This window comes from Astyanax mexicanus, chromosome 4 (assembly GCF_023375975.1).
Source record: "Astyanax mexicanus isolate ESR-SI-001 chromosome 4, AstMex3_surface, whole genome shotgun sequence".
Classification (NCBI taxonomy): Eukaryota; Metazoa; Chordata; class Actinopteri; order Characiformes; family Acestrorhamphidae; genus Astyanax; species Astyanax mexicanus.
The window spans coordinates 17395226-17421747 of NC_064411.1; the positions used below are offsets into that span (position 1 = coordinate 17395226).

The 26522-nt window shown below is 37.8% G+C and overlaps 3 protein-coding genes across 9 annotated transcripts in view; all 3 read right to left on the reverse strand.

Annotated features, from left to right (window-relative positions):
* LOC125801678 (zinc finger protein 160-like) overlaps positions 1–26522 on the reverse strand; it is a 289977-nt gene that overhangs the window by 254833 nt on the left and 8622 nt on the right. The window lies entirely within an intron of this gene.
* LOC125801155 (zinc finger protein 420-like) overlaps positions 1–26522 on the reverse strand; it is a 573258-nt gene that overhangs the window by 32553 nt on the left and 514183 nt on the right. The gene's annotated exons all lie outside the window — the stretch shown is intronic.
* LOC125801156 (zinc finger protein 585A-like) overlaps positions 20028–26522 on the reverse strand; it is a 520678-nt gene continuing 514183 nt past the window's right edge. For all 4 annotated transcript variants that reach the window (XM_049477380.1, XM_049477378.1, XM_049477379.1 and 1 more), the window contains one exon: positions 20028–22483. In XM_049477380.1, the coding sequence (XP_049333337.1) occupies positions 20754–22364 (1611 nt within the window). In that variant the 5' untranslated portion in view covers positions 22365–22483 and the 3' untranslated portion in view covers positions 20028–20753. The remainder of the gene's footprint in view (positions 22484–26522) is intronic.

Here is a 26522-nt window from a genome sequence, read left to right on the forward strand (position 1 = left end):
TCCCTTAAAGGTGCTGAAGCGCCAGTAGAACCAAGGTTCACTCAGCGTTCCCAGCCACATGGGACCTCTGTGCATCCTCAAGCACCCTCTGATAGAGATTTGGACAAAATTGCGCGTAACATCCCACGCTTTGAACCAGAACCGGACGGTTCTAATGATGTCCACCAGTATCTTCGCGACATTGACTTCTTCTTACGCCGTTTCCCCAAGGCCACGGTAAATGATAAAATCTACCTCATTAAGGTGTCCTCTAGTCGGGAAGTTGGACGTTTCATTGAGCGCCAACCACCCCAGGTTAAGAGAGATTATCCTGCTCTTTGCAAGGCTTTGGAGAATGAGTTCTCCAACCACCTTGTTCAAACCGGCCTTGCTGCAGCTCTTGCAATTAAGCAGAGTCGCCAGGAAACACCCCTACAGTACTATCACCGCCTCAGGCTAGCTTATTTCGGCTATAGATATGAGCCTGGAATGGAGGAAGAGGAAGTTTTCAAAACATTGTTCGTGAGAAACCTCCATCCCTCCACCAGTCGCTCTTTTGGAGTCGCAGCCTGCCCTCGTACGCTAACAAGCCGGCAGCTGCGTGATTTGGCTCTCAGAGGATTTGCTAAGTTCCAACAAAACATTAATAAAAAATCAGAGTCAAATGACATCCTGATAATTAATGAGCAGTCCTCCCACGTCAAGCAAAAAGGGGCACACAAGGCTCCGATGCCACCTAAGACCCAGTTAAACCACAAAAACCAGAGAGTGTTCCACTCTTGGCGTCGCTCGTCCCTACATTGGGCCAAGCAAAGTGACCAAAAGCCCTCCTATCGAAAGAAAGGTAGGATAAAACGCAGTTGGAATGGCAAACACTCACAGCACCATGCTCGAGCACAGAGCTCCAGCAAACTTCAATCTCCGCTCAGGAGAAGGAGCCCAAAGCACCACAAACGTTGGTGTCCACCTAAAGGGCACAAGCATGAGACATATCCAACTAACCTGAGCACTAAAGACGGCAGTCTGCTCAGACAATTTCGTAACGAAATACGCAAGCAGGACAATGCTGAATCTGAATTCTTGCCAATTGTCCATGCTCCAGATCAACCTGCTTGGGGGGGTGCGAAATCCATCCACTCCAATGCAGCCTTGGTTGTACAGCCAGACGCTGAAAACAACCACACTGAGGAAGCTTCTTTCCTCAGCCTGGAGGATCCACCACCTAAACAATTCTTGGGTTTCTTAACCGAGAAAGGTTCAACACCAAAATTCTACCTAGCCACCTGGCTGGAAGATGTGTTCGGGTATGAAGCTCTTTTGGACACGGGGTCAGACATTTCTCTGATGTCAAATTCACTTTTTGACCAGGTGAGGGCGACAGCCCGCCGAAACAACAAAAAGATACCTCTGAAAAAGTGTGCTCTTCACCTTCAACCATATTCGCACACTGGTATCACTCTGCATTCTGCAGCCCTGGTGCACGTTGCCATCGGTCCAATGAGCCTCACCCATCCAATTCACATTTCTCCATTGGAGAACGTCCCATTGCTCTTTGGCAAAGACCTCCTTGACCGGTTCAAACCATTGATTGACTTTCAGCATCGTAGAATCTGGGCACAGGTTTGCGAACCCCTGCCCTGTCCTAAGGCACAGGATAGAGTTCAATGCTATCATGTTGCTAGCAACATTGAGCCACACAAGCTCATTGAACCTTCAAATTCCACGGGAATCAATGAGAAGCTCACTGTCAGGGTTCTGAAACCACCATCCTCAGAATCCCCTACCATGATTCTAAAACAAAACACCTGTTCATGGGCATTGACTCCCTCTACGGCTGTAGATGAGTACAACCCAAAAGCTGGAAAGTCATTCACTCTTAACACAACGGTCAACGGTGAAATCTTTGTTCCATGGGCTGACAAGTCAGCTGTTCACAGACCACCTGCAGGTTCCTTGCCACGGACTAACTGTGATCCTCTGTTCGTGCACCAAAAGGATTGTTCTCTTCTTGTTCCTGCACCAGTGGTTCCAGACAAACACAGTCCCTTGGATTCTTATGAATGTAAAAACATTCCCACCATCTACACAGATGGATGTGCTTTTCGGAATGCTCAGATCAAATGGAAAGTTAACATGACAATTGGTGCATGTGACAACACTTCTTTCAGAACACTGGCATTTCACCTTGATCCACTTGCCACTTACTGTGCGTCTTTCAGGATGCTCAAGGGCCTGTTTGTTTATGCCCCAGATACACACGCTTCATCTTCATTCGTGGTGCCTCAGAGCCATGGGGGGGAGAGCCTAGCCCAGGCCCTCGATCACCCATGGGTGGACCACAAAATGATGGGGGAAACACACCAAGCATTCCCACAATTGACATATCTGCCACTTGTTGGAAAAAGGCTAGTGTGTTTTCAGCCCCAATCTTCAGAAGATCTGTGGGGTATATGGCCAATTCCACAAATGGATTGGGTCGAAAGACTCATGAAATTTGTTCGAAGGAACAAACATCTCATCACTGTGGCAGGTGCATTTGCCAGATGGAGGGGACGTCCCCCAGACCCTATTGAAATGGCTCAGGCCACAACTTTTTCGCTGAACCACACTTTCTCAGGTGTTGGTATATCTCACCGTTCTAGCGGAGAACTGCGGAAACACCCAAAACTGGGAAAAAGCACGCTTGGATACCAACCATTGTGCTACACTGCTGACAAGCTACTGGTGAGGTCCCAGCACAGCACTGGCAAAACAATTCGCGAGCTCAGGTCTCATTGGTTTGGTCCTCATGCAGGGGCAGACAAACTGCCTCGCATCTGGAACCAAATCCCGCATCGTCAGTGTTTTATTAAACCGATTCTCAAACAAGTTCACTGTAACCCAATTAAACTATGCAAAAGCCCCATGGGACAAGTCGGGACCAATAATGCCCTAGGTTAAATCATAATACGGGGCTAAATACCTAGACACACTGAGTGTTCATTGTCCACCATATTCTGACCTGACGCAATTGTTAAATTGAGAACGTACCACACATTCACTGTCTGGAACTCACCTATCCGAGTAGCATAACCCACAACAAATTGGATATTTTGTTAAACCTAGAGTTTGAATCACCATTTCAAACCATTAGCATAGCAGTATAATAAATACGTGGAGAAGGGGGGGTGCCAATATTTTTTTTTTTTTTTTTTCTCCTTTCTTCAGGTGCCCAAAACATATTTTGTTTCCCTTCTGACTACGTTTGCTCCGCTATATTGTTCTCAATTGTTGACTAAGTAGTGGCTAATTATTGAAGCATACCTTATGGGTAGGTTGTCTTGATAAAGTTATAAAGGAACAAATAGCTAGCAAACTATTTGTGACCCTTTCCTATGCTTGTTGCCACACTATCACATTAAATTAACTATTTTATTCAGAACCAAAAGCCAATAGCTACAAAAAACAAACAAACTGATAGATACCTCAAAAGAGAAATTGTATATCCATTAGACCAAAAACTCTGTCAGCGACCTTGTAGTAGATTGTCTTAAGAAAGCATGACCAACAAGACACCAATTGCATGAAAGATGTACCCTAACGTGCTCTGTCTACAGAAATCCACGTTGACATCGACCGATGACCCAACGTCCAGTGGCCCATCGATCGATGGGGGGGGAATGTAGTGGATTAACCAGAGGATTTCTTCATTGCTTGGACACAAACACACACTACCCCCACTTTACGGCCTATAAGGAAACTTCGAACCCAGAACACTCTAAAAAAACCTTGGAGTAATCTTTTTTTCAAACAACCTTAAATTTCAAAATGACATTTACTGACTATTTCTTCACTCAGCCTCGCCCGAGAGCCCTAAATGCGAGTTTAGGGTAAAATTCTGTTTACATTCCTCCAAGTCATAAACCTCGGAGTTAATGTAAACATTTGGAACATTTGCAACACATTTGCAACATTTGCATCACTAGGACGGGACTGCGGACTTAAGAGAGTGTCAAAACTTAATTAATGCCTTGGAAATTGTTAATTCACCAAATGTTGTACCAATTTAGGGGTTTGTGCCTAGTTATTTCTGCAAAGCACTAAGAAATAAGTTGACAGAAATGGTCTAAGCTTGGGATTCCATTTTCAACATTGCAGGCTCAAATTCTGTGGGGTGCAGAAAGATCTTTACTCCCCCACCATCGTAAATTCCGACGCCAACCGCTTATCTAAACACTCAGCAAAGGGGAGGAATTCCTCACTCAGAAGATTTTGCTTAAAATACATATATATTGACTATATAAAAAAGGTGTTTTATAGAATGTTTACTAAATAATGGTATATGTGTCTGGTATATGGTATATGTGTTTGGATGTGTCCTGATTGAATTCTCCTACACATTCAAGTCTGAATCAACAAGGTTTAATTAGCATTTGATAATATAGCTTTATTTGGTTATCAGTGGTTTAATCATGTATTTTCTTTTAAGTGATTTAATTGGGTTTAAATAATATCATGACTCTTGATCTCTTTCTGACAGAGTACCATCCATCATTGTATTTCTAAGATTATCTTGAGTATTACAAAACTGTTTGTGGAAAATATATATATATTACATTTATTGTGATTCAATTGTAAGATTGTTTGTTTCCTGAATTTATCCTCACAAACTGATATGCTGAAAAAGGTATTTTGATCCACTGTTTAATTGAGTTTCTTTTGGTTTGATCTATTAGAAAAATGCTGAAGCATGTTGACCATGTGAGGAGGGGGGGTTTATGGCCCTTTGTGAATCCCCACCAAAGTTTGAAATTGCTCCTAGACCAATCAAAACACAGACATTTGGGCCACAGGGCCAATCATAGCTCAGGGGCCAAACAGGCCACAGAGACTAATAGTAAACTGGGCAGACACAGTTTTAGTTCAGTTGCCAGTTGGAGGAGTTTGCAGTTCAGTTCAGTTTGGAGTTGAAGAGAAGGAGTTGGAGAAGATGAGTTGAGGAAAACAGTTAGAGGAGAGAGGTTAGGGAGCCAGAGATGGAGAAAGGATAGACCGTTAGTTAGTCATCTTAAGTTAGTTTTCTTAGACTAGTGCATTTAATCTTCAAGTATATTAATATTAGCTATCCTAGTTAAAATATCTAAGGTTATTTTACAATCTACGAAGCCAAGCATTATTCCATCTAAGTTTAGCTAAAGTACAGCTGAAAAGGAGATCCGCCAGATCCAACCCAGAAACCTGCGGTCCGGAGGCCACCAGCAAGCCACCTGAGGGCGAAGGGATTTCCCTGTGGGTTCTACTGGGGCTCCGTGCTGACACAGGAAGTCCACCCACCCTGCAAACAGGCTCACGTGATCCTTTTTCGGGGTGAAGCAGCAGACGACCAACCCAGGCGGACGTCACCAAGGCTCACTTCAACAACTCAGAGTAAGGCAGAGCTGGGTTTAATCTTTCGGCAGATGGTGTCTGTTGGTCATGGTTTGGTCGGGTCTTTAATAGAGCGTCTTTAGTATAGATGACTCATTTTGAGTGGCTTGGTTGGAAATAAGAATTGGTTTCGTAGACTTAAAATGCCTTAGACCCTTATTTAGAAATATTCACTTAATAGTTCTATTAATCTCTATTCCTTTCATGTCAACATTATAACGTGTTTGTTCTTTTATTTCTCATTTATCATTCTACACTATGATTTGATAGCTAATGGCTACATTTATGACTTTTTAATGAATTATTTACTCATATCTGTGTGATTTAATAAATACTTTTATTTTACAAAACCTGTCATTTCAGTGTGTTTTTCTGGATAACTTGGTTATGAAAATTTCTGTCACCTGTAGAAACCACACCCTGAGATGTCTTGTGTTATTAATTAATTTGATTAATTAATTAATTAATTAATTAATTAATTAATCTAATTAAATTAATTTAATAACTGGCGCCCAATAAAAAAATATTTCAACATCTCAATTAGCACCAGGTATTAAACCACTGAGCCCGCTACACATGATATACAAATAAACATATTCCATATTATCATACATCACATAAAACATTACTTATTCCCATACAATATGAAAAGTGACTTTATAATATCGTAATTTATCACCACCATATCCACCACATCTTACCTCAGAAAGAGCTGAATAACTTTCCAGTTGCACAAGCTTCACTTTTTTCTGTTCAATGAATCAGTAGGAGTCGAATCACAAGAATAACTAAACCTAACTGTTTTTAAAACTGCACATTTTACAATTTTATATCATAATAAATGTATGGTCAACATTTTCTAAATAAGACTAACCGAGTCTCCTAAATCTGAGTGACTTATTGTACATTGTACATTGTACATTGAGGTTGTTCTGAAGTGATGAATCAACCGAAGCTTCCTGAAGTTGACAGCAGATTGATTCATTTCCAGCAATAACTTTTTTTTTAATATACAAAAAAAGAACAAAATAAAACAATAAATATAATGCACAAAAATGTGTTTTTATTTTAACAATTTAATTATATAAGTATTTCATTGTTGTACATAGATATGAACATCTGTGTGTGTAGTATGATGTGAGGTAGTGCAATTGGCTTAATAAATAAACACTTTTCCAAGGCAAAAACACAAGTGAACAACAGAATGAAAAATATGGAACAAAAAAAGTTCAGATAGCAGAATAGTTTGTTGTTAAGGGTGAACTGAAATGGACTTAGGGTGTAGTGAATCATGATAACAAATACAAACATTTGTTGAATAGCCCACCTCTGTTCTCCCCAGCATTCTGAAATACAGCGCTGTTAGCTAATGCTCCCAATAGACCACAATGCTAGTGATAGGGGCATAGCTTAACCCATACAAAAAAAAATCACTATTTTTACACCATTAACAACAAACTCAAAGTAGCTCCACACTTCACTGGTAGAATTCCAAGGATGATGACATTTAAAGCAAGGCAGTGAGAACTTTAAAAGTACACAGATAGTTTATTAAAAACACTGTTTATACACACAGTGCCTACAGATAGTTTATTAAAAACACTGTTTATACACACAGTGCCTACTGATAGTTTATTAAAGCACTCTTATACACACAGTACCTTCAGATAGTTTATTAAAAACACTGTTTATACACACAGTTCCTACAGATAGTTTATTAAAAACACTGTTTATACACACAGTTCCTACAGATAGTTTATTAAAAACACTGTTTATACACACAGTGCCTACAGATTAGTTTATTAAAGCACTCTTATACATACAGTTCCTTGTCGTAGTTAAGCCAGGAAAGGTCTGAAAATTAATGTTGGGGAAATGCATAACTTTCCAGTTGTTGCTGAAAATATCTCTATAATATTTATGCATTTTTAAGCATTTCTTGTCAGTTGACTTATTGTGGCTTGACTAGCTGAAGGTATTGTGTATATAAACTATCTGTGTATATAAACTATCGCACTGTATTTCGGAATGTTGGGGGAGATCGGAGGTGGGCTATTCAACAAAAGTTTATACTCGTTATTTACTACAAATCAAGTCCATGTATATAACTTCTCCCCTAAACTGAAAAGGAGAAAACAGGGGATGGAAAAACAAACAGATTATGGGTCAGATTAGAACTGGATTAGTATGTGAAAAGACATTTTTAAGGCCTTATGCCTCTGTAAAGGCTGGGCTGCCAATAGAACAAATAACGCCTCCCTCATAGGAAATGTTTACGATGATTGGAAGGCGCTTAATTAGCTGATCAGTACATTGTGTGGAACGATGAGCTTCTCCATATCTTCTGTCAAAAGGAGAGTGGTGTTGCTTCCCACAGAGACTCCAACCACCACAATCCCTCTTCTGTTTTTTTCTCAGGTTTCTGCAAGTAAAAATATTTTTTCCAGTTTTCACCATTAGACAGTTGAATACCGAAAAATTACAGTATTTCTCATTTGTCAATATTTCCTGGGACAGCACGGAAGAAATGACACTTTAATGTAATCTAAAGTAATCAGTGTACATCTTGTATAACAATGTGAGTTTGCTTTGCCCTTGAAACAACTCAACACACAACCATAACAACATTAACACCACCTCCTTTAAACAGCTGCAGTAATAATTTACCTCACAATATTCAGATGTGTAATTTCTGTAAGCTGCAAGAGGGCAAGTTCTGCCAGCACTGCCTCTCTCCACAGCGCCACCTCGTGGTGCTTTCCCTCTTCTTCTAAGATCAGTTCACCAACAGGAACAGGCCCATCTCTAGTGGCTTGCATCCGGGTTGAAATTAGCTATGAAAAACATAGTGTTAAATAATGCTGTGAAAATACACTATAACCATACGGGGGACTAATTTTGTGGTACCACTTTAAAATAAGACTACCTTTATAAAGGGTTTATAAATGGTTTACAATTAGTTTATTAATGGTTACTAATTAGGATGTAAATGTCTTAAAAATCATTAATAGTCAGTTATAACACATACATAGAAAGGGCAACAATGACCTGTTATGAAATAATGAACCCACAGCCATCTATATTGTTGCCCTTTCTATATATGTGTTATAACTGATTATTAATGATTTTAAAGCATTTACAACCTAATTAGTAACCATTAATAAACTAATTGTAAACCATGTATAAACCCTTTATAAAGTCTTATTTTAAAGTGGTACCAATTTTGTTTTGTGGAAGAATGTATTTAATTTACCCTTAACCATTTTATACACAGTCAAGTCAGAATATTATGACCAGCTCCATACACCATACACCTATGACCATACACTCACTGAGCATCTTTTTAGCTCCGCTGATCATAAAGGACACTCTGTATTCCTGTATCTGTTTCTCTGTGTACTTTATTATTAAGTTTGTTTGGAAAAGTCAACTTACTGTTCTTCGTAATCTTCTTCTTATTATTATCTTATTCTGCGCTCAAAATTTAATCACTATCTCCTCCTACAGCTTGTGACGTAGAAATACTAAATTTAGCAGTATCGTAGGACCTATACCCGATTAGGTTGCTTGTGCTTTTTAAGCGATATATCGTACGTTTTTCGTAAAAACTTCGTAAACGTGCAATTTTTTTCCCCATAGGAAATGAATAGGGGACAACTTTGAACATCCACATAGGTCACAATTTTTGAGATATGAAGACAAAAATCGGACGTTCTTTACGGAAATTTCGACGATTTGACGTTTTCGTACAATTGTCGTACGAAGTTTCCCCATAGGAATGAATGGGGGGGCCTTTCTCTCCCCTGCTCTTCCAGTACTGTGTGTGTTTGGAGGAGCTGCTGTATGGAGCAGATACTGATCAAAAGTTTGGACACCCCGGCACCCCAGCCAGGGCTTAGCAACCAGTTAGCAACACCTTAGCAACCACCTGGAAAACATTAGCAACTGCATGGCAACCACTTTAGAAATGATAGCAACTGCCTAGCAATCAAATAGCAACAGTTTAGCAACCACCTGAAAAACGTTAGCAACTGCCTAGCAACCACTGAGCAATCATATGGAGTTTGTTAGCAACTGCCTAGCAACCATGTGGAATATGTTAGCAACTGCCTAGCAACCACAATAGAAATGATAGCAACTGCCTATCAACCGATAGCAACAGCTTAGCAACCACCTGGAAAACGTTAGCAACTACCAAGCAACCACTTAGCAACCACTTTAGAAATGATAGCAACCGCCTAGCAACCAGTTAGTAATCAAAAGTTTTTAGATTTCAGCATTTAATCAAAAGTTTTTAGATTTCAGCATTTAACCAAAAGTTTTTGGATTTAAGCATTTAACCAAACGTTTTTGGATTTAAGCATTTAACCAAATATTTTTGGATTTAAGCATTTAACCAAAGGTTTTTAGATTTTAGCATTTCATCTAAAGTTTTAGCATTTAACCAAACATTTTTAGATTTAAGTGTTAAAATCCTCCACATGTGTCTAGGAAGAAAAATATGGAGAACATAACACATGGCTATCCTAAGTCAAAGAGCCAGCAGAGTTTAAGTAAGAAAGAGGAGAACAGGCAGTAAATAGCGGTACAAAAATCTGATTTAATTTTAGCTTCCCACCACTCATTTGCACATACAACAAACCATGGCAGTATTTACATTATTTACATATGCTGTATAAAACAACAAAGAAAGTACCACTCTGGGAAATGTAAACTATGGACGGTGCTACAGAAAAGAACACAACAAAACATAACCATATTAAACTACCTAAAGCCAAATTAAGTACAAAAAGAATATAAAGAAAAGATACTCCCTAACTAATAACCTAAATACAAGGGGTAGCACCCGCCCTCTTACCTAGGGACCGATACAAACAACTCCTACATGATGTAAAAATGTACAGGTGCACCTATTTTACCTGTTTGCATACCCAGGTGGTACAGAGTTGTCTTTTAGCCAAAAAGAGGGATTAAGTTAACCACATCAGAGAAGTAATACAATAAAATTAGGCTACAAGAGCGCATTGGCCTTAAAGCATACCCCATGGTTCTCTCTCTCTGTCGGCCATCTTGGTTCAGGTCCTTTTGTAGTCTCCACCCACAACTCTCTCCCATGGCTCACCTGAGAGAGACAGAGCGAGAGATAGAGAGAGAGAGATACTGCACGTAAGCATTTAACCAAAAGTTTTTGGTTTTCAGCCTTTACCCAAAAGTTTTTGAATTTTACCATTTAACCAAAAGTTTTTGGACTACTTCTCAGCCAAAGTATTTGTATTCCACAATTTAGCCAAGGTTTTGGGCTTTAGAATTCAACCAAATTTGCTCCATTGCTTCATCAGTAAAAAATATTTTAATTCCAATTTAGTCAAATAAACATTTTTACTGATTATAATTTTGCATAAAGGGGATTGGACAAAGAACAGATAAAGGTAATATATAAGATGTAAACAATATATTCTTATGTATTCTTAAGTATTATAAAAATGAAATAGAAATTATGAATTTCAAGATAAAGCGCCACCTACTGTACCCACCCAGAGAGCATAGACAACTGTACTTTTAAATACTGTGCATAGTATTTTGATTGTCAGTTGCAGCCATAATTATTCTGATCAGCTCAGATATTTTGTTTTGATGCAGGAATACGCTTATATAAGGTGTATGGCTATACATATGCCTATTGGGTTCTGTCTTTTCTTCTCAAATTAATGCACTGAACTGACGCAGCTCTCTGTAATGAACGTCAGTCGGTAACAGATGCTGTAAATACTAAATGCCTCTTAAGAATATTTTTTAGTTGGAGGACCATTGCTGTCTTAGAACTCCAGGCCAATATTTAATAAAAATATATTCGTTTAAAAATTACAAAAACATTATTGGAGACAATCAGTGATTTTAAATTATTGTCCAGCCTTAAGTATTATGTATAATTCATATTCAATATACATATCAGTGGTGTGCAGTAAGGCCTCTAAGGCCTTCTAAGGGCTGACCAAATGTGCATGTAAATAATTACATATTTTTTTATCAGGATGTATATAATTATTGCAAGTGTAAGCATTTATTTTATAGATTAACGAAAAAACAGCAACTAATTCAAAGCATTAGCCTGTGTTTTTCGTTGCTATAGGACTGTATGATTGACAGCGGTACTGACCAATGAAAGCTCTTTAAAATGTCTTCTGCTCACGTGTCCTCGGACCCTTCTCCTGATTTTGAGAAGGGTGTAGTAATGAGTCTATTAGAAAAGTCTTAGGACAATCTAACCAATAAGACTCATGCTTTTCACTCCAGGGGCGGGGCCATGGCTGCCTAGCCCCTTCTCTGCGCTCGGATGAAGGGGTCAGGCTACGCGCATTGATTAGTAGTAAAACGGAGAGCGCATGCTGGATTAATGAAATATTTAGCTAACTATCATGGAAATAAGACAGATATTGTGTCATATTATATTAAAAAGCCTTTTTAAAGGCTGCCCTTCAACGTGAAACTAAGTAATATGCCGTGTGACTGGTGATTTTTGTGTGTACTTAATGTTTTGGCTGCTCTGGCGTCCTGTAGAGATACAAATGAGTGATATTTGTTAAACGCCTGTACTTGTAGGAACATTAAGCATTTATTGTTGGGTCTATTGTATGCTTTTGTAGTTTGTAGCTGTATTTGTGGACTGTTTATGTGTATTAAGTTCATTGGAACTACTGGTCTGAATCTTCAGGTCTGGAACTTAAGCTGGTTCTCTGGCTCTATAGCAGTGGTCTCAATCTTATTCTATCTGGGGGCCGCTGTAGGTAGAGACTGGGTGAGGGTGGGCCGCACAGGACAAGAACACGTATTTTATTCAACACATTCTGCCATGCCAGGTGTTCTGTCGAGTGATGCTACCCATCGATATGCGCTTTCTAAAGACACTGCGCATGTGCTAACCTACATTTTTATTATTATTTCAAGTGTACTATAATAATTCTGTTTTTCTAATATTTTTTGTTCATTTAATAACCTGGACTGTCATTACATTGTCAAAGTGTAATGGCAATTAATAATAATAATAATAATAATAATAATAATAATAATAATAATAATAATAATAATAATAATAATAATAATAAAATATGATCTTAAAATAAAAAAAAAGATTATAATAAACTCTTACTACCATAACTTTACCCTGATACGGTGGTTTAGACTATCCAAACATAGTACATGAACTTCTGCTGGAAACATGCTCTAATATTGTGCAACTTTTGTGCTTTTACCTTTAAATATACACAAAAGGGTAGCACGGTTTGTCAGGGTAGCACAAGTCGACAGAACACCAAATCTCTCGTCTCGCCGTGTGGGCGTATCTTGAATCCAAATAAGGCTACAGGTGTAGTCAATTTTAAACTTTTAATGATTAAATGAACTTTACTGTGCTCTATATAAATCCATATTTTGCCGTTTGTGTGTGTAAGGCTCGAATGTGTGTGTGTGTGTGAAGTCCCTGATTGGCTGAAAGCAGCGCGGCGGCTTGATTCATTTGAATAAAGAATGCGGGGTTGCGTTCAACGCAACGCAACCCAACCCAGCCGGTATGCAGTGGCTCTCTCCATTGAAGTGAATAGGATGCGATGTGCTGTTGAAGATACATCAGCAATGTTATTTTATTCTTTATTCTGTTTATTGTTTATGTAAAAACTGGGTTTGCAACATTGAATATTAATCAAGCAATCGGTTATTTACACTGGAGGAGGACCCTCATTTACTGTACCGCTGAGCATTTACAGTTTAAAAGGGATTAAAAATATTATAAATAAAATTAGAAAAATTAGAAATAAAAACTGTCATTTACTATAGACGGAAAAAATATAAAGATAAAAAAGGAAGAATAAAAAAATTTAAAAAGATCATAAAAATTAATACATCAAAAATAAAAAATATATCTTATGAAAAAAATTATTTGATCAATAAAAATAATAAAAATATTTAAAATAAATTAAAAAATAATTAATATAAAATAAAAATTCATTTAAAACAAAATCAAAGGCTTTCTAATAGTGCGCAGAATAATATCAGTTTCAGTTAGTTTCGGTTTCAAATAATTGAAACAGCTCACCAAAACCTCAACCTATCCTTTATATTTGACAATATTTGATTAACTTTACAGGTCCTCACTCATCTTAATTAATTTAACTAAACTGAGTTGTTATATTATTTGAAGCCTCCCGCTGAATTCAGCTCGGCGATGCGAGAGAGAGAGAGCGGCGCATTTTGCCTGATTTCTCTTGATTGAATATGAGTAAATATTCGAATTTAATACCATACATTTGCTACACTTTATAGGACTTTATTTATTAAAAGTTTTTTTTAATCGCAGTGCCATGCAAGCTTTCAAGCTCGTTCTGCGTGACTGCAGCATGCAGGAGAGATTTTAATCAATTAATTAATATATACATTTTTTAAATAAATTTGCCCTGGGGATAAGAAATGAACGCTAACATATAGCTTTATATTGCTGTGTATTTCAAATGTTTTTTAAGGTTTATATACTTGACATGCAGCACCAGATGACAGGGTGATGCTTTATTTTTTAGATATGAAAAAAAAATTAAAAGTGACTTTCAGTTACATAATAGCAAAGTGAAATGTGACATAAATGACATAAATAAAGTTATGTCCAGTTCAAAGTTCTTATCTCTTTTAATTTTTCATTTCAAAAACTCCAGCTATTGAGTAAGAATAAGCATCTGTTAAAATTCTGGACAGCAGAATGCCTGTGTCTGCTCTATTAAGCTTAGTCTGTGTACTAAGCATAAATATAAATCCTTATAACTGTTTGATCCAGGTGTTAAACTGTTGTATTAATACCATTTTAACGTTTTTCGTTTCTATGTTTTGAAATTCGTTAGATTATATTTTTGTCAACATTTTGGGTTAATTTTCGTTTGTTATTTTTCTAATAATAATAGAAATTATATAATTAATGTATATATATAATTAATTTATGCACTCATTAATATGCCATACCACATGTCTGTCTTTGTTAAAGAGCATAATATAAAGTATTTCAGCATGAAAGCACGTATTTGTAATGTGTCACAGCGTCCTGAATCATTACTACATCTCTGCTGTTTGTAACAACACGTCTCGCAATTTGCCCGCGGGCCGCGAGTGTGAGACCCAGGGGCGCAGATGGACAGTTTGAACTGGGGGGGACCAAGCTGTAAAATTATATATATATATATATATATATATATATATATATATATATATATATATATATATATATATATATATATATATATATATATATATATATGCTGCAATAAACTTTAGAATAATCACTTTTCTGATCAACACTAGCCATACTGAAACTGTTATTGGTCTGGTATGTCAATATGTCCCCAGTGCCATCTGCGCGCATTCTTACACCATGATGCCAAATCACTGACATCCTACTATTCCATATCACATTGTTTGGTTTTTGAAAAAACGCTGTCATTGTTTTTTGTTTCTTCATTGCTACAGCCTAGGCAAGACCAGGAAGACAATGTTAACATTTTACATCTTATAATTTCAGTTAACAGCGACTGCTTACTAAAATAACATCATAATAACATCATACATAAAATCAATGGAGACAGCCGCTGCATGCCTCGGTGCATGCCGGGTTGCGTTGCGTTTAACGCAGCTCCGCCCTCCGGCTCAACTTTATTCAAATAAATCCGGCCACCGCACTGTGTCCAGTCCAGCCAATCAGGGAAAAGCAGGCTGCGTCCAGCCAATGAGGGAAGAGCAGGCTGCGTCTTCACACACACACAAGCCTCTTACACACACACACACAGAACAGGCGCCTTTCAACCACAGAAGAGAAGCTGAAAGCGGCAGAATATGGATTTATAGAGCTATAGGTTACAGTGAGGTTGGTAAAAAAATAAAAATATGAAACTTATGACTGTCTACTTCTGTTGCTTCATTTTAATTCAAAAACGAGCAAGGAGATCCAGCGTTGAAAAAAAGTGCCAGTGGACACGTACACTCTAAAAAACAGAGGTACGATATGAGTACTTTTTTGTACTCGAAGGTACACTCTTTATAATTGTACCCTCAATGGTACAATATTGGTCTTTACAGGGTCAGATTTGTTCCCTCTGAAGTACAAAGTCATTTCTAACAGCAATAAGTACAAATTTGTACCATTTAACCAGCCAAAGGGTACATTCAGTATTCTGCATCACTGTACTAATGAACAATATATATTTAAATAGCACATTTTTTATTTGAAAGCCAGACAATTTTGTATCATCAAGTTTTTGAGCCATATTTAGTTGATGATAACGTTTATAATCTTTATGATCTTTACTGCCACAAAAACCATGGGTACAAAAAAGGACTTTCACTGAAAGGTACTTTTTTGTGCCTCAATATAAGGTACAGCCCCAGCGACAAGCTTTGTACCCTTTTAAGTACAAATCTGTACTTATATTTCTTAGAGTGTACCGTAAGGAGCTGGTAACTGCCTGTGTCTGTAGTCTACAGGCAGTTACCAGCTCCTTAGAACCCCGGACTTGAGAAGGTGCGTTAAATTTACATTGGAACTGGAACACGGAGCTCCGAACAATGTAACCTCTGAACTGAACGCTTCCTAGTTTAAAAACGAGGGCATTGTGGAACACAGAATTCCACAAACGTACAGTTAATTAAATTAAAACCCCAACGTTTATGCTTGTAGATGGTAGATTTCGGATGAGGTCACTATAATCATCTGCGCCCATGGTGAGACCCCTGCTGTGTAGTGTTTATGCGTCTCATTTTGACCCTGTGGCTATAAAGACTTCCTAAAATCAAACTTGGGTAAAGGGAGGAACTAGAAGAGTTTGTGACACAGAGAGGAAAAAAGGAGGAAAAAAAATGGAGCAAGCCAGAGCTCAGGGTAAAAACTGGCATAAATTTATTTTTATGCAAACTAAAATCCAAAACTGAGTGACTGTAGACAGGTGTTTCAGTTTCATTGTCCAACCCCGGTATGTCCCAAATGTGTCTATAAACTGGGTATAGGATATATATGATATCTCAATAAATTTTATAAAACATATTTTCTTTTTGTTAGTTTTTTTTGTTTTCAGCTCAGAAAGTCATTTTGTTACATTTGTAATAATACTTTTTATTAATTTAAGTAATGTCTTTTTTTCCACAGATCTTTCAGACACATCCCATGTAAAAATGTCCCCAGAGCTCGTCAAGCTAGTCATACGGTTAGCTTATTAGAATAGGCAGCAGTGACTTCATTTAACTCACAATAGAAAAAAGGGCAATTCTGTTTATATTCTTTTTCCTAAAGTTCATATTAATACTTGTAAAGGGTTAATCATTTAGTGGGTGTTAACATATGAACAGCTCAGGCATGAGGGATTGTGGTAGCTGCCTACCGTTTCATACACAGCCAGTCTATCTCTGCTCTCTCCTACTGGTATGCAGATTAGCTAAGTGTCAAACGGTCAGGTTGTTACCGTCATTTAATGGTCCATATTATGTCAATTTACATTTGAGATTTGTAGGTATAAACATACACATATTCACACACATATTTTTTCACAGTTTATTTTTTCACCTGCATATCCGATTAGCCTAAATTTTACCCTGTATATTTAATTCCCAGCGCCAGAGAGCTTTATTTTCGTGATAAATATTTCTTAAAACTGCATTGACACTAATGAGGTGACGTGTTTGTGTGTGTTGTGTTGGTACATGTAGATCAGGTGCAGCAGTGCTGCTGGGGTTTTTAAACACAGGGTTCAAACACCTTTTACAAGGTAAAATTCAAGCACTTTTCAAGCACTTTCAAGGCCCATTTTCAAGTTTTTTTCAGCACCTTTGAGCAAAGTGGTAAATTAATGATAACGGTGATATCTCAAAACTGCGATTCAGCGATAATCAATATATTGCAAAACTATTCTCCACACTTCACAGCGACTGAGCTACTGAGAAAAAAAAAACACTTCTATGTAAGTAAATAGCAGGAGTTATGGATTTATTGGTGTCAGTTTCACACAAGTTAAATACCAATGTTCTCAAAATACTGAGTATCTCAACATAATGTGTATCCAATAAATTTCGTTCCACTTCACGATTGAAAGATTATTGATCTACTGTTCGAATTATGATGTATCTGGCATGATACGTCATAAAGAAGAAAAGGAGATCCAGTCCAAAGTTGTAGTTCCGTCAGATTTTATTCAAAGAATCTTCTGAGCAAAACAGTTTTTTTTGGATACATCAAAAATTGAGTAAAAAGATTATTGAAAAATGAATTGAAATAAAAAGGTGAAAATAAGAGGAAAACCCCAAAGGTGAGAAAAGTTGGGGTTTCCAGAGTTCTCGAGTCTAATAAAAACAGGCATTCGCCTGGCCTCAGTCTAATAGTGTGTGAGGAGGCTCCTCACACCCCCCGGATCCTGATACTGATAAGCAGTTATTCATCCTATACGTCAGCCGAGAACTCGGTCACCCCAACCTTATCAGACTATAGATTACATGTACAGAAACTCATGGTTCCGCTGGAAAAAATCAATCATGCTAAGTTGCAAGAAAAACGGCCTTGCTTTGAGCACAAGGACACAATATACATACATTCTAAGTCACAATGTGAATCATCATGAATCGTGCTAAATGCTTGAATAACATACTGATTAAGTGAAATGCTGATTTAGTTACACACAGATTAACCCTTTAATCAATGAACAATGAACATAGTAAGGCAAAACTCCTCCGTATTCTTACACACTTGTTAATTCTTCACAAAAAAAACAAACAAAAAAATCATATATTTATGTTTGAAGCCCAAAATGTGGCAAAAGTTTGAAAAGTTCAAAGGGGGGCCGAATACTTTTGCAAGGCACTGTATATAGTGGTTGCTTGAATGTATGTTTGGCTGTGTACAAAAGCTTTTGGCTAAATGCTTAAGTTGAAAGAATAGATAAGATTGCAGATCTTGCAATATAAAAGCCTTTTATTGAATCACATAGATATGAATATGAGTAAATACATAAGGTGATGTAAAATAACGATAATAGCTGGTACTGGATAAAACAATCAATAAAGTAAATGGATTAGATATTTTTAGTACCTTTAGAGATATAAAAAAAAACCCTTTAGCAAAACGATACCAAATAAGGAAAAGATAACAGAGTATATAACTTTAGCAACACAACACAACCAAATATCCCTGTAGATTAACTTGCAGATTTTTAATCAGACTGACTGAACCATAGACCAATGAGAAAACCAGTAGAGCAGGGGTGTCAAACTCATTTTGGCCGAGGGCCACATTGGCATATTGGCTGTCCACTGAGGGCCAGATGTAACTTATAAATGTAACCAAATGTAATATAAAATGAATGTAATTATTCCTTAATGTTAAATAACTCTCAATATACTATTTATTCAATCAAATATTACAGTTGCATGGAAAAAAATGTTTGCTTGTTGCTCTATTAACATAAATCCTTTTAATTTGTCATGTTATGAAATCCAAAAACTCCATCAATCAAGAACCAAACTAGTCAAGTGAATAGGAATGACATAAAATACAAGTTACATTAACTTTGATCAAAACGTTTGATACTGAAATAAGGCTTAATAAATATAAAATTAAAAATTGTGAGCTGTTAAGAACATGTGATAGATTTAGCATTTCCTCAGATTTAGCAGTTCCTCATACAACCACTAGTCGGAGCAGCAGCAGCACAAGCCCGCAGTCTTTACTCAGTCAGAGCTACAGCCCAGCCACGGGCTACAGGGCTCAGCTCAGCCAGTCTGGAGCGTTTTTACAGTTTTTAAAATTCTTCTGTGTAGAAAATAAAGATTTTAACCCCACTAACCGAATAATACAGCTCTCTACAGTTCATCTTTCAGCCCAAGCAGCTAACAGCAGCAGTTCAGAGCAGAGTCACGGAGTCACTGCTCGGATTACATTATAAACAGGTCAGTTAGCGCGCTGCTAACCTCAGGATGTTTATAACTACGGAGTTTAGAACACACCATGGCTGCAAGGTTAGACTGTTGAAGACTACTGAAGACTATTGAAGAATATTAAAGGCTATTGGAGGTTATTGAAAGGGTTATTGGGGGCAGAAATCAGTAAAGGCTGGTTAGATAAGTGATTCACGTGCTCCTCCTTTGCTGTGGTGAAACTGTGACTAGCGCTGTCACAGTGATGTTTATTAACGTCATTAAAACAGATTTTGTCAGCTATTGTCGTATAAATATTTACACAGAACTTATATCTCTCCTAAAAAGCGTTTATTTTGGTCAGTAACACTCTTCGTAACACAAAAGGCATACCGGTCTTTCGCCTTGAAGCACAGCCGTCCGTCTGCATCAGCTTCTCTTTTTCTGGACATTATGGGATAAACGTTTGTATGTCTCAATTCCACCCGCGAAGTTACGCCTTCCCTCCGGCAGGGTTTCCACATCAATGACTACACTGCCGTGTAGTGGCAGTAAGCCGTAACTTCGCGGGTAATACAATCGACAAGCATTGTGGGAAATGTAGTTTTTGGTCAAAGAACGCTTCTGACCTATTTATTATAGACACTAAGATCTTACAAGCTCTCGCTTGGATGTGGCCACATTTGGCCTGCGGGCCTTGTGTTTGACACATGTGCAGTAGAGGGAATCAAGGATCCTGCAGTCTTACTGCTGCATAGCCTGCTGAGTGTTGCTTTCAGTATGGAAACTACAGCTAGACCGTTTTTTTTTTTTTTTTAAACTCTGAAAAGACTAAGTAATGCTAATCTAACATCTGGAGCAAACACTGGCAAAAAGAAAGTTTTTATATGTAAACAATTGAGAATGTGTTAAGGCTGTAAATGACAAGTTGAGCAAATGATCATTTCCTACTTATGGCAAAGCATATTCAATTTTTAAACCTAAAAATGTCCCAGAATGATAAAATCCTCACTTTTGTTTATTATTAGTTCTAAAGCTAATGCTGAGATTTAATATACGATTTTACTCTGAGCTAGCATCATCGCTTTACTATTTATTCAGCATATCACTGAAAAAATTGTAAAAATGTATGTTCCTAGTTTATGCTGTTAGTGGTACCATTTATGATTCTGTGTGTAAAAACTTCTTAAAACACAACACTAAGTGTTGAAGAGCTCTGCAGGCATTAACTAATGTAGGTATACAAACATACATAAAAACACAGCATGAAATTCAGTAAACATCATCTCTGGATAAGATTCATTTTTCTGAACCTGTAAAAAGCCATTTTTAAATGAAGTTCTTGTAACAGAGTGAAGATTTTGTGCATGATGAGGTGTTTTTGCTGTCTGAAAGATTTAAGGTTTGCATTTTTTATGGCAGAGGAACAGATTTGGGATACTTTTCTATCTTTTGTGAATGCACTGATGTAATATAAGTTCACTCTGTAAAGTAAAACTCTTCCCACAGTCTGAACAGTAATACGGTTTCTCTCCTGTGTGAATGCGCTGGTGCAGTTTGAGATTACTCTGTGTAGTAAAACACTTATCACAGTCTGAGCAGTGATACGGTTTCTCTCCTGTGTGAATGCGCTGGTGCAGTTTGAGATTACTCTGTGTAGTAAAACACTTATCACAGTCTGAGCAGTGATACGGTTTCTCTCCTGTGTGAATGCGCTGGTGTATTTGGAGAGTACTCTGTTTAGTAAAACTCTTCCCACAGTCGAAACAGTAATACGGTTTCTCTCCTGTGTGAATGCGCTGGTGTATTTTGAGACTACTCTGTTCAGTAAAACTCTTCCCACAATCGGAGCAGTGATATGGTTTCTCTCCTGTGTGAATGCGTTGGTGTATTTTGAGACTACTCTGTTGAGTAAAACTCTTCCCACAATCGGAGCAGTGATACGGTTTCTCTCCTGTGTGAATTCGCTGGTGTATTTTGAGATGACTCTGTTGAGTAAAACTCTTCCCACAGTCTGAGCAGTGATACGGTTTCTCTCCTGTGTGAATGCGCTGATGCAGTTTGAGAGTACTCTGTTGAGTAAAACTCTTCCCACAGTCGAAACAGTAATACGGTTTCTCTCCTGTGTGAATGCGTTGGTGTATTTTGAGAGTACTCTGTTCAGTAAAACTCTTCCCACAGTCTGAGCAGTGATACGGTTTCTCTCCTGTGTGAATGCGCTGATGCAGTTTGAGATTACTCTGTTCAGTAAAACTCTTCCCACAATCGGAGCAGTAATACGGTTTCTCTCCTGTGTGAATGCGCTGGTGTTTTTTGAGATTACTCTGTTTAGTAAAACTCTTTCCACAGTCTGAACAGTGATACGGTTTCTCTCCTGTGTGAATGCGCTGATGCAGTTTGAGATTACTCTGTTCAGTAAAACTCTTCCCACAATCGGAGCAGTAATACGGTTTCTCTCCTGTGTGAATGCGCTGGTGATTTTTGAGATTACTCTGTTGATTAAAACTCTTCCCACAGTCGAAACAGTGATACGGTTTCTCTCCTGTGTGAATGCGCTGGTGTTTTTTGAGATTACTCTGTTTAGTAAAACTCTTCCCACAGTCGAAACAGTAATACGGTTTCTCTCCTGTGTGAATGCGCTGATGCAGTTTGAGATGACTCTGTGTAGTAAAACTCTTCCCACAGTCTGAGCAGTAATACGGTTTCTCTCCTGTGTGAATGCGCTGGTGTATTTTGAGATTACTCTGTTCAGTAAAACTCTTCCCACAATCGGAGCAGTAATACGGTTTCTCTCCTGTGTGAATGCGCTGGTGTTTTTTGAGATGACTCTGTTGAGTAAAACTCTTCCCACAGTCTGAGCAGTGATGCGGTTTCTCTCCTGTGTGAATGCGCTGGTGTTTTTTGAGATGACTCTGTTGAGTAAAACTCTTCCCACAGTCTGAGCAGTAATACGGTTTCTCTCCTGTGTGAATGCGCTGGTGTTTTTTGATATCACTCTGTTTAGTAATACTCTTGACAGAGTGCTGATGTTTCTCCATGTTGGGACTTGGCTCCATCTGTCTGTGAAATGTAGCAAACAATTTCTGCGTTTTCAGGAGATTCTTCTGGATGGCTTGTGCTTCACCTCTTTCAGCAGTTTAACACTGTTCTTTATTAAATATCCTGGTTGTTTATTCTGGAAAAACAAAGAAAAAAAATGTTGTGTATTAAAATAAAAGCAGGTCAATTAACCAAAAAGAATTACCTACATTAGTTACACTATATGGAGAAAAATACTGGGACACCTTCATACTACAATAAAGGCTTCAGTACTTTTATCCCATTATAAATTCACAGACATTTTAATATGTAGTTGTATCTTGACTGTCAGCAGGCTGCAGCTGCAAAATGTATGTAGCAGAAACACTGCTGCTGTCCTGAGCACTGAATACAGTGTTATACTACTACTTTAGTAGTATCACACTTTACACTATAATCCATACTACTAAAACTTGAAGCTCGGCTGCGCTCCGGTCCACACCTAGAACCTCCCGCTATGAAGCCGAGCGGAGCACAGTGCGGCCGAACCGAGTTCCTCGATTAGGCTCGGCCCTGATGCAGAATTTTAGATTTTAGATGCAGAATGAGCACACCTGATGCTTCCACAAGTGATTAAACAGGAGAGATAGTTGAGGGAGGCAGGTCTAATTCAGTGGTTCGGCTTTCAAAGGTCTGATAAACTTCAGCTTGCTCCCAATTGTGCCAGAAAGTGGAGTTGACTAGCAACGGTAATGCATCTAATCTGTTCCACCACCTCAAGCAGTTTCACTACACACAATATCTTCCTTATTCTGGCTGAAGCACTTATGTAGTTTATGTTGTATCTAAGTTATTTCTAGTTGATATAGGTTTGTTTATTTGACGGTGATATCGTGTTCCTTTTATATAAATGAAGGCTTTCTGCATTCTTTATCCTGGATGAGGCACTTTTGTTTTGGTCTGTTAAATATGTTTACAAAAGGATAAGAAGCTCTGCCTCTGTTGTAATGTAAAGTTATTTATATTGGTAAAATGTAAATAGGTTATTGGTTTGTGTTTGACAGAGATGTCATGTTTTTATATTGCTACATGCAAATAAAGGTGAGCATTAATTCATTCTGACCATTTTTTTATTTCTAAAGTATTATACAGTTTTTTATGAGAGGAGGCTTTAAAGACAGTAATAGGTACAGATTTCCATTGCAGGGATTCCTAACAGTTTTTCTGAGGCCTTCCAAATATTTATATCGATATAGAAATTATATTGTATCGACCGAAATTAAGGAATGTATCGTGATATAAATTTTGGCCATATCGTCCAGCACTAGCTGTAAATATGTCATACTGCTCTAACAAAGTGTATCTCATTTTATCTTATAAATATCTTTGTAATTTTCTGACTTGCAGTATATCTCTACCCCTCACCTTTTATAATCAAATATTTAGTTTTTTAATACAATAATTTCAGTGACCGGAAGCAGAAAAAGCCTGTATTAAATGTATATGCTTGATGAAGAGTCTCGACCTACCCCTTCCTGTTTTTATGTTCTAGAAATTAGATAATATTACTTTTTTTATTCAGGTGTAGGACCATTTATGGGATAATTTATCTGCATACAATCACAGCTCCAGAAATGACATTAATCTGTTTTAATAAGGCAGTATGCCATAAAATATCGTAAGAAATAATGTTGCCAATGTTTTTGAACATCATGAACTATATTACCCTGAAATATGGAGACATATCACCCACCCCTAATTATCACATTCAGGGTAGTACTTTCTTGCTGTTTTAAGCAAAAGAAAAATTCACACTGTTTTCATTTCCTATTATATATCTTCTAGAGACATTTTATATATGTTTATGTCCAGTATAATTTATTTTACTTTAATCCTGCATATATGGAGTGCATTATTACCCAGCAAAAAGCTACACATCGGCCCTTCGTGGGCTAAGTGCGGGCACTGTGGGCAGGGGCTAGCCCATTAAAATTCCAAACAGGCCCAACATGGGTTTTCTGTGGGCAGCCTTTTCATTGGCTGGCCCACTCAAATCCTATAAAAGGCCGCTGTGGGCTAGCCTGAACTGGTTCAGTGCATTAATGCCCCTGTAGGCCCAGTGTGGGAATTTGGACAGCCAACACTTTGATGCGCCCACACAAATCCCAGGCAGAGCCAGTGTGGGTCAGCCCAAATTCAGCCTGCACCATTTCATACCCGTTATGGGTTATATGTCGGCAACCTGCACTTTGGCATGTGCACACAAATCTCATGCAGAGCCCCTGTGGGTCAGCCCTAATTCAGCCTGCACCATTTACACACTGTAGGCATTGTGGGTTATATGTGGGCAGCACGCACACATATGTGAGCATGCCCACACAAATCCTATGCTAGGTTACTCTGGGTCAGCCCAAATTTACCATACAATATTTTACAATCTGAAAGTTTGTGTCATAACAAGTTCATATGAAGGGTATCTGAATATTTTTTATTGTTTTTGTCTGTGAGAGCTAGGTAGATTAGCTAGCTTAGTGGATAGGAGCAACACTGTGTGAAATGTAGTATCAGCTCTGAAAGATTTTCTAAACCAAAAGTGGAGAAAAATCAAGGTACCACAGCAGAGTTGTGCAGAGACCTTTGGAGGGACACACACACACACACACACATAGTAACATCTCATATTTTTCAAGACATATACTGTACAGCTATACATTTTTATTTATAAAAACATTTTTATTTAATATTTTGGATAGCTACGAATTTGCTCCATGGTGCTGATTCATAATCTCACCTTTATTATTGGTAGCGCTGATAATAAATAAATAAAAATATTAAATTATAAATGTATTTGTGCTTGACTATACACTTTGTGTAAGCCAGCAAGGTTATAAAAGTTACATATTTTTTTATTTTTGCATGTGATATTTAATTGTGAGGATCATGTGACCAACGAATCCACCCCCCTCCCCTCCCCCTCCCTGCACGTGCCTTTACCACAGAGCAACGATCAAGCTTAAAGGCAAAGTCAGTGAGTGACTTTGGTCTGTCAAAGTGACTGAAAGGTAAGTTATAATTTCTGTTCTACTATTCTACTCTTCTATTTTTTGCTAAGATATGCTAATGTGGTGCTAACGCAGTTACCACTCTCAGGTTATTGTAGCATTATAAGGGTAGCTATGTTGAAGTTAGCATTGTGCTAAAAAAAGTTAGCATTGTCCTAAGTTAGAATGAGAATTTACCTCACATTTAAATAACACGAGGGGCTCCCAAGTTGGCAGCTTATCTCGGCTCTTGGAGAAAGACTGCTGTTAAGTAAGTTAACTTTATATCCAAGTATGTCAACAATAACCAGCTAAGGGAACAATGGCTTGCTAAGGGAAGTATTAAGGGAAATGGAAAATGGAAAGATATCCAGTTAAGCTAAGGGAAAGATAGCCAGTTAAGCTAAGGGAAAGATAGCCAGTTAAGCTAAGGGAAAGATAGCCAGTTAAGCTAAGGGAAAGTGAAGAGTAACTGTTTATTTTATCTTGAGTGTATTGACAAATATCTTTCAATTATGATTACTTATCTTAGTATCTGTAATTACATAATCATTGTGTGAAACCTTGTATTTTATATGCATAACCAATACTCACATTGTATTTGATCATCTTTATTACTCACAGTGTATTTTACACGCATTTATATAAAAGATTAACCAATAATCACAATATATTCTGCACATATATAGTAAAACATTGTTTGATCAGGCATGTGACTAACACAGACTCTATCATATGACAAATTAACCCACATGATACATTTACTAACACATAGGATTTATTGTATGGCAGACTGACCACGCGTTACTAACACATTAACATATAACATATGAGATGTAGCTCAGGCTTGAAGTATTTTGTTTACTGCATGACCCTAACTAACGGTCATCAACTCGACTGGTGCGCTCGGTACGGGGCTAAATTGCTACAAAAAAGGCTATTAGATCAAAGCAGCCTTTGGGTGAGTGAGTGCCTCCCTAAAAAACCTCTGCTTCAAAGCGGGGGGTGACGCACACACACAGATAGTGCCATGAGGTTCCATTCTGGAAGAACACAGTCAAGGCCAAACACTAGTGGTCCAGTCAGACACGTGAAACTTCAGTACTAACACGTGCATGCTAACATGAGATGATTTTAACAACGCCTCAGCAACAG